This window comes from Miniopterus natalensis, chromosome 3 (assembly GCF_054644295.1).
Source record: "Miniopterus natalensis isolate mMinNat1 chromosome 3, mMinNat1.hap1, whole genome shotgun sequence".
NCBI lineage: Eukaryota > Metazoa > Chordata > Mammalia > Chiroptera > Miniopteridae > Miniopterus > Miniopterus natalensis.
In genome coordinates, this window is record NC_142083.1 from 28676482 (window position 1) to 28693082 (window position 16601).

At 37.2% G+C, this 16601-nt stretch overlaps 1 protein-coding gene across 4 annotated transcripts in view; it reads right to left on the reverse strand.

Moving 5' to 3' along the window:
* Positions 1 to 560: 560 nt before the first annotated feature.
* PDE4D (phosphodiesterase 4D) overlaps positions 561 to 16601 on the reverse strand; it is an 896187-nt gene continuing 880146 nt past the window's right edge. For all 4 annotated transcript variants that reach the window (XM_087815369.1, XM_087815370.1, XM_087815372.1 and 1 more), the window contains 9 exons: positions 15980 to 16073; positions 14421 to 14593; positions 13823 to 13921; positions 12809 to 12973; positions 11585 to 11684; positions 7987 to 8141; positions 6801 to 6923; positions 6162 to 6344; positions 561 to 5475 (listed from right to left, as the gene is read on the reverse strand). In XM_087815369.1, the coding sequence (XP_087671495.1) occupies positions 5062 to 5475; positions 6162 to 6344; positions 6801 to 6923; positions 7987 to 8141; positions 11585 to 11684; positions 12809 to 12973; positions 13823 to 13921; positions 14421 to 14593; positions 15980 to 16073 (1506 nt within the window). In that variant the 3' untranslated portion in view covers positions 561 to 5061. The remainder of the gene's footprint in view (positions 5476 to 6161; positions 6345 to 6800; positions 6924 to 7986; positions 8142 to 11584; positions 11685 to 12808; positions 12974 to 13822; positions 13922 to 14420; positions 14594 to 15979; positions 16074 to 16601) is intronic.

Genomic DNA, 16601 nt, shown 5'->3' on the forward strand with positions numbered 1-16601 from the left:
TTTGCTTGGTTTCCTCTCCCTGTTCTGCACAGCTCAGCCCCAACTCAGTTCCTTAGGGAAGCCTCTGGCCTCCGGAGGGGAGCAAGCTCAGGTTCCCCTGAGCAGCACCACCGAGCTGCTGAGCACAGTGGGCGGCCTGTGGGTGAAGTCGTTGAATGCCTCGGTCCCCTCAGACTAAGTTCAGGGAAGCAGCTGTGCGCCTTCCTCGCAGCTGAGTCGGTAGAACCTTGCAGTTTTCAGGGTAGCTACCCAACAAATGCATGCTGGATGTCTGAGTGACTTTCAGTGTACCAGAGGATCCAATTACACAGAGAAGTCCCCTTCCCAAGCCTGCTTACAAAATACTGTGCTTTATCTTGTAGGGCATTTAAATAACTTTGGCAATTATTTTTAATAGAAAGATTAATCTGAGTAATTTTGTTTCATTTGATTATGAATATCAATACTAGCTCATGATGTCACTATCTTCCACTGTAACAGTCTTCACTACTCTTTGAAACCTGTTCTGAGCTACACTTTTACATAAATCATCTTTTATTTGTAAAAGATTGAGTCATAAATAGGCAGAATCAACCCATGCTTTTATTTTCATTGCATATAAAAATTTCATATGAAGGTATTGATGTACAGTACTATCCCCATGGGCTGTAAGAGAGGCTAAGAAACCACTAAAAGAATCATCATTTGTAATGCTCACACACAATTTACCACTCTGAAAACATTATCTAAGGAAATAAAATAAAAAACAACTAAAACCAATAAGGATGTGTTTTTGTAATTATAGTGTCCCCTTTGTACTGTTTAAAACAAAAGTAATCAAATTCCTTTGGGCCAGGGCTGCTAAAATCTACAGTTTGTGTCAAAAAAATAAAACAAAACAACAAATAGGAGGCTCATTTTTCCTAAAAAAAAGAATCTCTCCTTTCACTAAGTCATGTTTTCTGAGGGCTGGGCAGCAGTAGGAGGTTTCCACAGCATCCACTGTGAAGTTTTCATAGCTTTTGGGAGCTGACTATTTGTGAAAGGTTACATTTAAAATTTGAAAGCAATATAAGTTTTGCAGAAACAAATTCTAGAGAATGGTAAATCCTTTATGCTATGTCAACTGGTATAAAAAATGTATATCATACATACTTACATATAAAAAAATTTGGTTGATTTTAGTTGAAGAAAATTTCCAGGGTTAAAAAAATGACCTTTTTTATATTATATATTCTCTTAATATGACAGGAAGAGAATGAATAGATGACTAACCAGCATGTGTGAGACCTTTGGCTCTAGTTTCAAATCAAGTTCATTTGCCTATGTGCTCTAGAAGCCAAAGATACGTTTTATAATCACTGCACAAGAATATATTTTCCCAGTAGTGTCTGAAAGTAGAAAACAAATGTAACTAACTCAAGTAGCTCCTGAACAACAGATGGGGAAAACCATCATCATATAGGCAATGATGCTTCGTGGAAAGAAGTCCTTAAGCTTGTATCTCAAAAGGGTCCCAGAATCTTCCAGAGGGTGTCTATGGTTTTGTAAAATCCAGCTATTGCCAGAAAACCAATTGATTCAAAGCTCAGATGTAAAATGCCCAGCCCTCGCCTCACCATAACCTTACTTTCAAATGCAGCAAAACAGAAGAAAATATTGGTTAAAGTTAAGGCACAGCCCTGGGACCAAAGACCTGCAGCTATGTTTTTTAAATTTATATATCTTTATGTATTTTATAGTTTTTCTTGAATTTTCCATAAACAAGCTCTAAGGTGACAAGACTATATTACAGGAAAAAAGAAAATGTACAAGGAGTATGTATACACACCATTCATTCTCTCACCAAGAGTTTCCAAATATATCAACACCATCCCATCATGGGATGATGTTTTAATAAGAACCGATAATTTACAATTAACATTACAGTATGTACATTACAATAAATACATGGTTGTAAACAGACAAACAAGACTGTATTACAGGTAAGGTCATTTGGTGAGAAAAAAATGCATGGCACAAAAAAATAAATAATGCATTCAAAAATTATCATAAAGCTTTCTGTGAAATCCATTTCATTCAAGTTTTTTTTTCTCCTTATCTGCAATTGGTTCTATCTACATTATTTTCTTGTGAATTTTAAGTGATGTAAAAAGAAAGTAAAATTAAAACAGCATTATTATGTTTAGTAACTTGCAAGCTGAAATGTACTGGTTTTATACAAACTTGGACATCTTTTCCCCATACAGTACCCAGATATTGCATTTTCCTATGGTATTTTAGGAAATGTAAAGCCACTTGTGAAAGGATGTTATCTTTAAAGCGGTGTATGATTCTGAAGCACACTTGGGCAAGAGAGGAGGAGAGAAAGGAGGGAGGGAGGCGATAAGCAGGTCGTACAGTGCATTAGTCCCTGTCTCTTGGATATTACGCATTTTCTACAATTTGATTGTCAATCAGTGGGTATCTTCACAACATGTGACCATTAAAAACCGACAAACTGGAAAAAAAAAAAAAAAGCCTCTCTTTTTTAGTGCAGTTACAAACCCTTTCAAGGTCTGGATTTGTTTGTGACATATTGCTGCTTAAAAATTTTTTTTTTCATTATTAAGATTCTAGGCACTCTGTGGGGGAAATACCAAGTATTAGGGAGAGGAGGGAATGGGACTATTTTGCAAAAAGGAATAAACCCTAGATTTTTTTGCCTTTTCTTCTACACCTTCATCAGGGATACATGAAATTAAAACAGAAACAAGTTTCCAAGAGTTCTTGTGAAACCATTTGGACAAATACAGGACTTTATTTGAAAGATTACTGCCTGATCTGTACAGGGAAAGGAGGGTGGAAATCTGATCATTAATTAACTGATTCCTGTTCTCTGTGTAAAAGATCAGAACTACGTAAGTTTTCCATCAGCGGATCTCAGGGGATTAAAACAGCCATCTTCAGCCTGGGTCATTTTTCTGGCTGATGACTTAGTTACTAATCCCCAGAAGGCTCCCTGTGACATCCCAAGTATAAATGTTTTTCAGGGTTACACCTTTTCTTAACTGTTTTATTTATTTTCCATTTAGTCAGATACCCCCTTTAGTTCTATGTCAATTCTTGGATATCAATGTGAAAAATGATTCTTTGGGTTCCAAACCCTTTACAGAGAAGGTGAACACTTTGTTAAGAGCTGAAATGGGAAGAAAGTCCTAAGTAAATAAATGCCTCAAGATGCCAACTGATGGTAAATACTGGGAATCAATCTCTAGAGTTGTAATAGATTTCTTGGTGCTAAATTCAGCCAAGAATGATCTCTTAATTTTTAATTTCAGCATAATCGTCTTACCCAACCCAGTATTTTAGGAGGGTGTTACATTAGCAAACCTCTGGTGCTAGTGGCATCATCAACTTCTTTCCTCAGGATGTTTAGAGAAGCTCTCCTCTATAAGACATATTTATGAACCAGTGATAACTGATAAAGCAATTCCTTCATGTTACGTGCCTGTCCGTTAAGGAAGGGTAGTTGCTACACTTAAAATCACTTCTTAAGATTATTCCTTATATAGTTCTTAATCCCATGGTAAAATCATAGAAACAAATACACATTAGTTGTACTGGTGTTTGTTAATATATTCTGCTAATATTGTTAAAACTGCCTAACTAGCCGTTAACTTTTCTCTGTAAATCAAGAGTAAAACCTAGTCATTCTACATGACCTCACAGTAGAAATGAATGCTAACTCTAACCTGACTACCTGTTTCATCAATCAAAATGGCAATGATATATTCAATAAGACCCTATCTAGTGAAGGTGGACAGAGGTTCAAACACACAACAGAGCAGCACAGGGGGTAAAAGTTTTTCTTACTATAAGTGACTGTGGAAACAAAAAAAATGAGCACAGCATATGTGGGTTATTACAAAGACATGCACGTGTGAAATGAGGATCTACTGACATAAGCAAAACGTTATCAGAAGACACTAAGTAGCAAAAATATCTAAAAAAGACTGACCACTTTAGCTACTGGGTATTTATATATCTTTCACTTGCTTCAGACAACACCAACTGATGATCGAGTGTCCATGAGGCTTAAGACACATTAGAAAGAACGCACACCAAAGTATTACTGGACAAATACTCACTTTGCACACCGTGAAGGAAAACAGTGGAAAGCAACTCTGCTTATCTGAAAAGGTGAAGCAAAAAGCAAAGTAAACGAAGACCTACAAAAAGTGTTTCCTGCAACATAAAATTTGTTTTTGTTTTAAAATATGGAAGTCATTGGTATATAAAACAAGGAATCACTACAAATCAGTTAATTGCTATGAACTATATAAGGTGCAAGTAAAATTCGTAAATTAGATTTATCCAGTGTAGCACAGATTTGTACTGAAAACTTGCAAGTTACTCCTTAGAAAAAAATAACCAGTGGCAGATGAAGTTCTGAACATAGTTTTTTAAATATAATACCTCAATACATTTAATAATAAAAGTAAGCTCTACAAAAAATCTGTTTTACATATCATACAAAATGTAGAGGTCAGTGCAGCTCACTGAACCACACTATTCAGTCATGTATCAGGAAGACTTGAAATTAGAAAATTATGCAATTTCTGTGGCTCATCTTCCTCCTGGTAACAGATTCACGCCGTGTCCTGTCCCTGACCCATGTGCTGCTTCATTCATTAGTTCACGCTGTCTGGGTAATGCCTTCTTTCTGCTGAAAATATTGCAAACCAATAAAAAGAAAAGAAACCTCAAGTCATATCAACTTTTGGGCTGCCTGATGAGCCACAGTCTCTTGGAAACATTTTGGAATTGGTTTTCTCTGCTTTGTCAGCTCTACCAAGCTGAAATCTTGTTAAAATGCTGTTCATGAAGATGTCCCCCTTGCTCTGATGACACAGAGGTGAAAAAACTGGTTACAATATTCCTGAGCGCCAGACTGAGTAGTCAAGGTCAGTTTTATTCAACAAACGTCCTGGCAGATGACAGTGAGGTGTGACCATGGTTGTGGCATGTGACATGCACTTTGGAAACAACTTTTCTACTTAAAAAAAAAAAAAAAAAAAAGGCGTGAAGTCTTCTGCACTGTTACGTGTCAGGAGAATGATCATCTATCACACAGGCTTCGGGCTGGCTTTCTTCTTCCCCTACTGCATCTTCCTCGACCTGCTCATCAAGGGGAATTTCGGTCGACTCCGAGTCTTGAGTACAGAGAGTCTTGGAGTCACTGCAGCTAGTGTCTTCTTCCACTTGACTTCCACTGTCCTTTTCAGTGTCTGACTCGCCATCCTCCTCTAAAGTGAGTTCAAACTGGAACTTCTCGGTCTGACCCTGCCGGCCCTCCTCCTGGTCATCAGGTGCCGGGGAGGGGCTCTGAGGAATTGTGCTCTGGTACCATTCACGATTGTCCTCCAAAGTGTCCAAAATGTCCTGGGCATCAGGATGTACAAGGTCTGCCCACGTCTCCCAGAGAGGATGAACGATATAGTCTATGAAGCCCACCTAGTTAGAAAGAAACCCAGTGTGAGTACAGCGCTTGGGACAAAGAAATAATAGAACAGGGAGATCCCACAAATACATCTAATTTGTATCAACTTATATATACAATATAGAATTTAAATAAAAATATATAAAATATAACAGGGCCTGCAAATACAACACAGAACAGAAGACTACTAACTTTACTTTGGTAAAAGAGTCACTATTTTAGGCAGCAAGCCATATAAACGTGTTGTTACTATCTGGTGATTAGTTTCTAGAACTTTTTACAACATAAAAATTCTAAAGCTGTTTATATGCTAGGGCTTGGCCTGAGGCCTGGATTTCATTTTAGAATAGGCAATTTATAAATGAATCGAGATAATTAAAATAATGCCATGTATCCATATGAATTCATCTAACTGAATTTACTTATAAATTCAGATAAATTGTTTCTATACCTATGAAAAGACTGTGAATGTAGACATTAATGAATATAATGCCGCAAGAACATATAAATGACTATATGAATATAAATCATAAGAATAAAACAAGTTTTTTGGCTTATAAACACTAATGTGCAACTGAGCTTGTAAAAATAAAGGACTTGTAAAAAAATCACTAAAATACTGTGTGATGTGGATACAATGGAATCAAATGTTCAAGTTGTTGTTCTGTTGTCTCTGAAAGCTTTCTGCTTAAGGCATCACCTGTGATTTTTCCACAGATGCATTGTGCTTGTCACACATGGGACTTATCTCCATGCCCCGCTCCCTCTCTCGGTCTCCTTGGCGGAAGAACTCCTCCATTATGCGGTCGGTCCACTGGCGGTACAGCTGCAGAGGCTTTGTTGGGTTGCTCAGGTCTGCACAATGCACCATATTCTGGAGGACCTAAAAGAGACAAATGCTTCCTCTACTCAGCACCTGCTCCTTTTTTACTAGAAATTCACATTAAATGACTGCAACACTTAAAAATACACGTAGTGTAAGATTCATTTCAAACAGCTCAACCATGATGTGTCTTGTGTGTGGTTCACACTTATATTAATAGTCTCAAATTATGCCACCTCTACCGAATCTAAATATCAAGAGGAACTATTTATGCACATGGCTGATTAAATTCAGAGCTGCTTAAGTGGCTGTTTTTGTGGGATGTTAAGAGTTTTGCGGGTTTTTTTAAAAAATGCATATGCAAATAACAAGACCGATCTGGTTAATTCTCAAGATTAAGAATTTGGATAAAAATCCTGCTTATAATTACTAAAAGCACAATTTGGGAGAAAGGAGATGTAAATCTTTTCAAAGCTAGACACACAGACACACGTGAAAATTCAAGTCGTGCTTTACCTGAATCCTGTCAGAATAATTATCAAGAAGAAGAACTCCAGAGCTGGTCACTTTCTTAGTTTCAACCATAGTTTTCAAATCAGCCAGTAAGTTCATGTGTTTTGACATGTCTGTTGCAAGTACCTTAATGGCAAAGAGTATTTTATTAAGTAAAAAAGTCCAAAGAATTTGCAAATAAAAATATTATGCAGAATGTGGGAAGAAATGGGAAACCACCATGTCATTTAACAGCAGAGTATGGAAATTCTTTACTACTTCTAGGGGCAGAGTCCTTTCCCCTTTGTTGTCAATTTTTCTGGAAGCCCAGATACACGTGTGCAACATACAGAAACATTAGGCAGTGATAACCACTTTTATGATGAAAAAGAGAGAAAAAGGTATATCCATGGTTAGGACATCATCACATATTTTTTCCATCCCTTGGACTAGAAAGTGGTTATTGAGTGATAATGAACTGATTTAAGATTGCTCAGAGTACTTCAGAAACAGACTATTCTGGGCAATTTTCTGCTTATCTAAGACAGATAGTTCTTTTCTTTGTATATACAAAGCTTAATAGAATACATTTTTGATAACCAGAGATTTTTCTGTGTCTCATAATCACCGTGAATAATATGCATAGAGAAAATATTAAAGTCACGGATGTGTTCTCAATGGCACTCTGATGGAGATTCCCCTCTACCCCCCACTTTTTGAATGGAAAAAATTCGAGCTATGGCTAGCACCCTCTGCTCTGGTCAGTCATCTTTCTCTGCCCGTCACCAGATCAGAAGAGTTCCGAAAATAAAACGAGTAATGATGGTATGCTGTCATTATTCTTTTTAATAAATTTTTATTTGATTGATTTTAGAGAGACAGAAAGGGAGAGAGAGGGACTTATTTGTTGCACCATTTATTTATGCATTCACTGGTTGATTCTTGTATGTGCACTGACAGGGGATTGAACCCACAACCTTGGTGTATCGCAATGACACTCTAACCAATAGAGCTACCCATCATTCTCAACTTCAGACTGCTAGAAGTAGAAAACCTATTGCAGAACGTCACTGCCAGCAGCAGGGGCGGCTTCTCAAACATAAAGGGCAACAACAGGTTTTGGAATATATAGTTCCTTTCATCTAACACTCATTCTTATCTTTTAAAACAGTCTGCATCACAGTTCTCCTTGCTTTTATCAGTTACTTACAATGTCAATGACCATTTTCCTTAATGATTGTCTTTGCTTTTTGGTCAAGTTCTGGAAAATGTCACAGTTTTCTTCTTGAAGCAGCTTAAAGCCCACGGCCAAATGATGATTCTCCAAGACAGAAGAATCATTGTACATCAAGGCAAGTTCAGAATCTTAAAAAAGAAAGACAAGAGATAAGATTAGCAAAGCCATTCATTCTTAATTTATCTTACTCTTCATATTCTGAGATGCGTTTGGTTTAGGATTCAATTTTCCCTAAACATCTCTGCTGGCCTTACCAATACATGACAACACCAAGGAGAGAATGTACTAGTTAATGTAACAGTGGAAAGAGCACTGGATCTTGGGAGTGAATTCTAATGCGGCTGCCATGTGGCAAGTCATTTCACCCTGCGGGCATCAGCTTTCTCTTTTTTAAAATGAAAGAAGAACTGGAACAGATGAATTTCAACCTCCCCTCCAGATCTGCCATGAGTCGCTCCATAAATTCAGCAGAATATGACATTATTCTTAATATTTGCAACATGTCCAAAGCATAAGGTGTTATATTCCTGATAACTGTGCATCGCCTGCCCAACAATGTATATAATGTAAGGATCATGTGACTTAAGATTGTTTGTACTCAGAGAGGGTACAAGAATAGTTTGGAACACAAAAAATAATAGATTTGTTCATGCTGCTCTTATTTTCATCCACAGTATAGCTTTGAAAGTAGAGGCTTTATGCATTTTTCCATTTCCTTTTCCAAGTACCGTGGCAGTCACTACACACGTGTATTGCGCTTTCTACCTGTGCACTCTGGCTTCACGCAGAGGTGGAGGTCAGGCTGCCTACATAACTGCACAGTAAAGATTCTGCTGCTCTCTCACACTGCCCTGGACCTGTGTATTTTAGGCAGTGAGAGGTCCTGCTTCTTAACTAGTTCCTGTAAACATCTCACAGACCCAGATCTATAAAATAGTCATTAAAAAAACTGATGCTTTAATCTGTTTCCACTTATGTCCTTGTAAAGACTAAAAGTGCATGTGTTTGATTTTTGTACTGACTAATGTACATAAAATATATGTGGAAATATATATTCTTTTCTAAGAAAAAAATATCCAATACTACTCAATGAATATTTTAAATGAGCTAGGGAGGAGAAGTGAGGTTCTACTGTGAAAGCTATGATTGCATTAGTACTATAGAAATAGGAATTTATGCACTGAAATTTTTTGCTCCCAACTACAGAGATGTCCAGAGTACCAGGCAGTGCATATGTATGGCATTATTGTCTTTATATTTGGATAAAGCAATAGTGTTCATGTTTTAAAGGTCAGTATCTGGTCAACCTGACTTTTAAACAGCCTATAAAAGCGTCTAACTATGAATATTTATCTATAGATAAACTTATAGAAATCAAAAATTTTAAACTAATAAAGGATCTTAGCACATGATATTATTGTTTCTATAGTAGAACCATATTGAAGAACCTATACTGAAAATAAGGTGTAACGTTTTCTGAGTGGAGGGATATTGCCTAATTAATCTATTACAGTTCTTCTAAGGGAGCAAATAAGCATGTAGATAATGGCATTAACAGAAGAAATGACTCAGGCTTATAAAAATCCATATGCCCTGTGAAGAAAGAGGAAAGAAATTCAGGCAATTGAGCCTGCAGAGTAAAAGACGAGGAGCTGCCCGGCTGGCATGGCTCAGCGGTTGAGCATCGACCTAGGGTCCAGGAGATGGAGGTTCGATTCCCAGTCAGGGCACATGCTCAAGTTGCTGGCTCAATCCCCAGCAGAGGGTGTGAAGGAGGCAGCCAATCGGTGACTCTCATCATTGATGTTTCTATCTCTCCCTTCCTTTCTCTGAAATCAATGAAATATACTAAAAAAAAAAAAAGATGAGGAGCTGTTACTTTACTAAAGAGGCTGTGGTATGAATGTTGAAACAAAGAACCTGCATTCTACTCAAGGTAAGGCTGGCCTTTCACAGAGAGGGTTGTCTAGGAGCCCTCACCAAGCCTGTCTAGGAAAGCAGTTAACTCCTGACGTTTAACAGGAGTCCAGACTGGTCAGAAAGGCCATGAAACGATTCCTTATTATATGGGTGGGCCTCTACTGCCTCTCCAATCTCTGTGCATAGCAATCAAAATAATAAATGAGAACAGGCTAAGGAAAAGTATCAGGGTACACTGCACTATATGACCTCCCTGTTCTCAGAAAGTACAGCCGATCCTAACCACTGATAACAATGCAAATTCATGAAGATGCATCTAATGTGTATGACTATTTATGTGTTAATATTTAGTTATGCTTTGATGGTTCCTGAAGGCACTCTATCATAGGGTCTTAGAAGGTAGCTGGAATATGAAATGTTATCCTTGGATAATGTAATCTTGGATAAATAAGTTAATACACCAAACTTCTAAAATGTACTTGGCTAGCCACATATTTTGGGAAATCCATGACTTTCCCAATCTTCCTATATATGAGTGAGTCACTAAAGTGCACACTTATAGGGTAGTCAGAGGCCATTCAAAGATACAAAAACAGATCTAAATATTCTAAAGATCTGAGTTAAATCTCTCAAAGCCATGCTACATTTAAAACCTTTTAAATCTGGCTGCAGCAAAGGACAGGAAATGGAAGTTGAATGCAGGAGACTACTAGAGCTAGATTGCTATAGGGCATGAGAAGGCTGTTATCCACAAACTCATGGCAAAAAAAAGTAATGCTCTTAACAAATAAGGAAATTTTTTTCTTTTTAACAGCTTTGCATTTATTTTTTTGTATATTGCCCAGCTGGCGTGGCTCAATGGTTGAGCATTGACCTAGGATCCAGGAGACCACAGTTTGATTCCCAATCAGGGCACTAGTCCGCATTGTGGGCTTGATCCCCAGTAGGGCATTTAAATCATTTACCAATTAACTTAAGTAACAAAGGAATAGAATTTCTGTAAAGGTAAAACCTCCTTGCAAAGGCCTAGCTCCAGCACTACCTAAATATTCCCTCCAGAGGCTTTATGTGCAGTGGTGTGTCAGAGATGCCCCATATTGAACAGTCTCCGCCACGCCTTATATTTCCAAATTCAGCGATGACTTCTTATTTGATGAAATGTCACCCACCAGTGAGAAAAAAATTTAATGGTTAAAAAATACTAAAAAGAGAAGTTCCTGCTGCCCTTATTAGGAGATTCACATAGGAACGAGCAGGGCTGGGCATGGTGGAGAGGAAAGGAGCAGTTCCAGCCTCTGAAAAGTGAGGACGGGTTAACATTAATGCTGATAAGTTTTTTTTCTTTAATATAAAACACAGGGGCAATATAACTGCCAGCTTTTACTTGGATTACCTTTGTGCACTAACATGACAACACATTATTTCTGTAGAAGTACTGCAATGAATGTTGTTCAAACAGCTTGCGCCTCATGGGATACAATAATCATCTTCAGAAGTAAATTACATTAAGACACACTCTTGTTAAAATGCTGACTTACACATCTCAAAAGAACTTTATGGTCCTGGGAACACCCCCAAGTATATAAAGATCCTCACTCTAAAGTGTACAAAGAAATACTACCTTCTGCAAAAATAAATGAACTTGACTCACTTGTATTGATCAGAAACTGATTTGACACACCAGGATGATCTACGTCATGTATTGCACTGGCAAAAATTGCTGCAAGAATCTCCAAATCTGTAAACACAGCCTGGAAAATCAGACAATATAGATAACATCACTGTTCTGTAATAACACAAATTAAGGTTTAAACAAATGGGAACTTACTGCCTAGAAATTGATGGAAAACTAAATGAAATTTCAAAATATATTATCCAAGTATATCAGGAAGAGTATTCCTTCTGATAATGAGTTACTCATGAACTTTGTAAGTGTAATCTTGGAAAAAAATGTTTTACCTAATATTATTACAACTTATGATCAAAACTCTCCCATTGATTATGTATTTTTAATTATTACAAAAGGAGTATCTGAGATTATTTTTTAAAGAAAATAATGAACAATTCTTTTCTTTCTTTCAAACCAGGGTTTTTCAACTTCAGCAGAATTCACATTTTGAGCCGGTTGATCTTTGTTATGAAAAGTAGTCTGTGTTCTGAAGGATTTTTAGCAGAATCCCTGGCCTTTACCCATGAGATGTCAGTAGCACGTACCACCCCCCAGACATGACAGCCAAAAATGTCTCCACTTATTGCCAAATGCCCCTGGAGGGTGGGAGGAGAAGGAAAGGACAGGAATCACTCCCAGCTGGGAACCACTCACTCAAATGATGAGGTATTGACATAGTTTTATAATGAAAACAATCTGAACTATAAAATATATTAGCAAATAAGAAACTTCCCCCAAATGACTAAGGAAATAAAATTGCTTAAATAAACATTTAATGAAACAACTTCTTAGGATTTGGTAAAATTAAAGGGTTTCCTTCTAATCAACTCTATGAAAAATATCAATGCATTCTTATATTTTAAAATAATAATCCTTTGAACTATAAATGCAAAAGCCATCAGACTAAATTCCAGAAAAACAAACAAACTAAAATGAAATGAGCCAGACAGATGTGCTTTAAGGACTGTCCATTAGATCACTTCAAGGAAGCAGTGTCATAAACAGATAAATTCCTAAATCGCTCATCAACTTTCACAGACAAAATCATCAAGGCCTATTTATTTACCACCACATCTTTCCCTTTATAACTCAATATACTTCCAATGAAGCCAATTATTTTCTGCACTGCATACCCTTTAGTATAAAAGTTTAAGAGGCCTTTATGAGTGGTAAGCTAGTTTCTCAAAGTTTTATAACCAGATTTACCTCCAAAGCAGGTGTAGATAACAGCACATGTGTCGACTGGACCACATCTGCAGCATGAATATTGTTGTGGTAGGCCACGTCTGCATGGTAATGGTCTTCCAGGGTCATAAGGTAAGTAATTAAAGTGTCTACTGGAATTTTGAATGTTTTTAATAAATCCCGTTCCTGTGGGAAAAGAAAGCCTCTTAACATTTTGTCCTTACATAAAAAGATTTTCCATAGAGTGTGTTAACCAAAAAAAAACCACCCCCAGAAATAGAAATAGCACTCTGATGTCTAGTGAGGAAAATGGAAATCTTTGGGATGATCCAGGGATCTCAGGAATAAAACCAGAGTTGAGTTGCCCTCCTGAAGCCCAACAGTGCTTGACCCAAGATGTACGGTGTGAGGAATGAGCTGCCAGTTACAAAAGTGTCTGTGTCCCAAGATCATGAAGTCAGCCTCAGTCTAGTGCCACTGACTCAGCCACTAGATCACACCAATTAAAATGCAACATCTTTTCTAGGGCTGGAATCTACTGTTCCAGTCCTGGGGTATCAATGGCCTCAACTCCTCATTTAAATCCCAACCCTGTGCTGGGACAAAAGGAGCTCAACTAGAATAAGAAGCCAACATGGAGAAGAGAGCAGCACACAAAACAGTGAAGAAATTACAACCCAAGATTAATCAGCAGGGGGCGGATTCATTTTTTATGGTCAGTACTCCATTCTCTGTGAGTCAGGGTCATATGGATGATTTTTTACACTATTATTTTAACGAATCACTTCAATTTTCCCATGTCATATCTTTTCCTTAAATGGAAACAAATTAACAACACTGGTTTATTTCTAATTTTCCCACACTTCAACCTTTCTGTATTCTTGTTAGAGCCGAGGTAAAGGGGCAAATAAGAAAAAAAGTACAAAATACGCAAAAAAGGGTGAGTAGTGAAGAAGATAAGATACACGCACAATTCACAGGCTGGACATTAAGTCACAGAATGAAAAGAAAGGGGATAGCACTTAGCTGCGTTACCTGAAAGATGGTGTGCATGATAACAGTCAGAGGCCGGTTACCAGACAGCTCTGCTATTCTAAACACATGAAGACCCCATTTGTTCACTTCTTCTAGTTCCTGGGTTAAAGAGAGATGGAAAAAATTAGAAACCAGAGGTAGAGCATGAAACAATGAACATATTCGTTTAAAAATTACTGACTTTTACTGAATAGTATTGCTTAACCTCATGCCTTTGACGATCCAACATATTTACAGATTTTCAACATAAATTTCAAAGCATTTCTTCAATAGACAAAATCCATTCACAAAAAACCTTAACTGTTCTCCTAAAACTGGAAGATATCATAGATTTCTAATTCTTCAAGGTTAAACAATCAAATGTGGAAGCAAAAAAAGGACAGAACGCACATCCCAAACTATCTGTAAATCCACGTATTAGTAAAACCGAAATAATTCAGAAAAAACTTTATAAAGCGCATTCCTATCTTAAAAAACAAACAAAAAAACAAACCCCATATATTCACGAACTTGTCCACCTACTGAAAGAGAGGGAATGAAAATTCATCCAGGGGCACTGCGGTGCATTCCCGATCATGGTCCTTGAAGCGGCTCTTACCTTGGCAAGGACATCTTCCTGTTCGGTTTTCACGCCGAACCTGGGGATGCTGGCGTTGGTCAGACTTGAGCTGTGCGTCAGCTTCCTGACCCCGCTGATCTGGGACATCGGCCTCTTCTTTTTGTCTTTTTCCTTCTGAGTTGGGGAAGGAATTTCCACCTCATGCTGCTTGTCTTAAAAACAGAAAAAATACGTTTACCATTGATTCCACCTGGGGTGTGTTTTTTTTTGGTTTTTTTTTTTTTAAAGCATACCATATGTACTGGACAGGTTTTAATTTATCATTATATATTCCAGGAAATATTTCCAGCAAAGCTCCTTTTACAGAAGCTGAATATTTACAACCTGATATGGACTTAATTTGATACCCCAAAATTAAGCCAATAAATCCCACTGCGAAATAATTAACATCAAACGTATTCAGTGGTTACGGCTTTGATAGAGTGTCCTAATAAATTCTTTTGAAATGCTGATCATGATAAGAGACTTGGAAAAAGCAAAACACATTGGGTGTTTCCACTGTTCGTCAACTCCATTCCCATCTATTTACTTAGTGGCTTCAAAAGTGCTCTTGTCAAGTAAGGACTCCAGCTTCAATGCTGCTTGGAAATGGGAGAAACTTTCTGCACAAATATAAGAGCAGGGTGTAAACCTGATAGCGAACTGAAGGGCATCACACTGTGGGAGTAAAAACCGCTTCTCTGAATGACTTAGATTGCTTTTGCTATTTCACATTTTCTACACTATAGTTGAGCTAGGCGTTATGATGTAACAAGGTTTTATGGGAAGCACAGCGAATCTCTAGTGATGTGATAAGTGAATATCAGATTCACAAAAGCTGTTATTTTTCAAATAAAAGACCCAAGATGTATAAGTACATTCACCCCCTATTTCAAGGGAGTGAGGTCCTCTAACTCATCCTTGCACACAGTGTGTGTTCAATAAATGTCTGTTTAGTGGATGTGCTAGTAAGATATTCAGCAATTTTAATTTAAAAGTCAAATCAAGGGATATGTTCAAGTTGTTGACTTTCACTTATTGCATTTTTTTTTTCTGGGAATGGGCGGTGGAAGTAGTGCCCCAGTATACCATACTCTCCACTACTGTTATCAGCAAGCTTTTCTTTAGCAACTATATTCTATCTACCTGTCTTACCAGTTTCCCAGGCATGGAGGCCATTTCTAGTTTATCATTAAATACCTAGTGCCCAGCAATGGCTGGTACTTAACAAGAATTTGTTGAATGCATGTGTAGATCTCTCTAAAAAATACATTTTACGCTTTAGTACTTTGGAAAAACTAGCAATATATAACTTTAATTCAGAAAATCCCTCAAGTCCTGAATAAAACTAAAAGATAAAAAGTGTACTTTGTCACTTTAGGTTCTAAAAGCTTAGGGGTTTAGAGGCTCAAATTACTAATATAATGAATGAAAACAAATGAAATTCATAACACTTGTTTAATTTCCAAAATTAGTTGGTGCCCTAATCCACCTTCCAAAACAAACAACTCAAAAAAAAATTAAAAACTGCACTTAAATACTTAAATTGTTATTCTCACCTAAGAATGTGTTTGATATATACTCCGACACTTGATTTCCAGACCGACTCATTTCAGAGAGATGGGTGAGCTCCCGATTAAGCATCCTTTTAAACTGAAAAACAGAAAGATAAAATAACAGAAGATGAAAACGTAAGTGAAAGAACATAAGCATATGCTAAGATACAGAAAATATGCCCAAAGAATTTTCAAATTGCCCTGACACTTTAGATCAGTGGTATATGGTAGAACTTTCTACAATGGTACAAAAATTCTATAATCTGTGCTGTTCACTGCAGTGACCACTAGCCACATGTGGCTAAAGCACTTACAATGTGGCTAGTGCAAAAGAGGAACTGAGTTTTCAATTTTATTTAATTTTAATCTAAACAGTGATATGTGGCAAGGGGCTACCATATTGGATGGAACAGATTTACACACTCGGGACATGAAGGGGAGGAAAGGGCATTTAAAAATAAGGTATTAGTATTTAGAGAAGAAAAACCCTAATTTACAGGCACATAAAAGGCTGCCACACAATAAAACATGGTACATTTAAAAAAAAATCAGTTTCTCATTAGAAAAAATGAATAGGCCCACAGGTCAGAGGTTAAAATATAGTCTTCTACCCCAAAGCAAAACC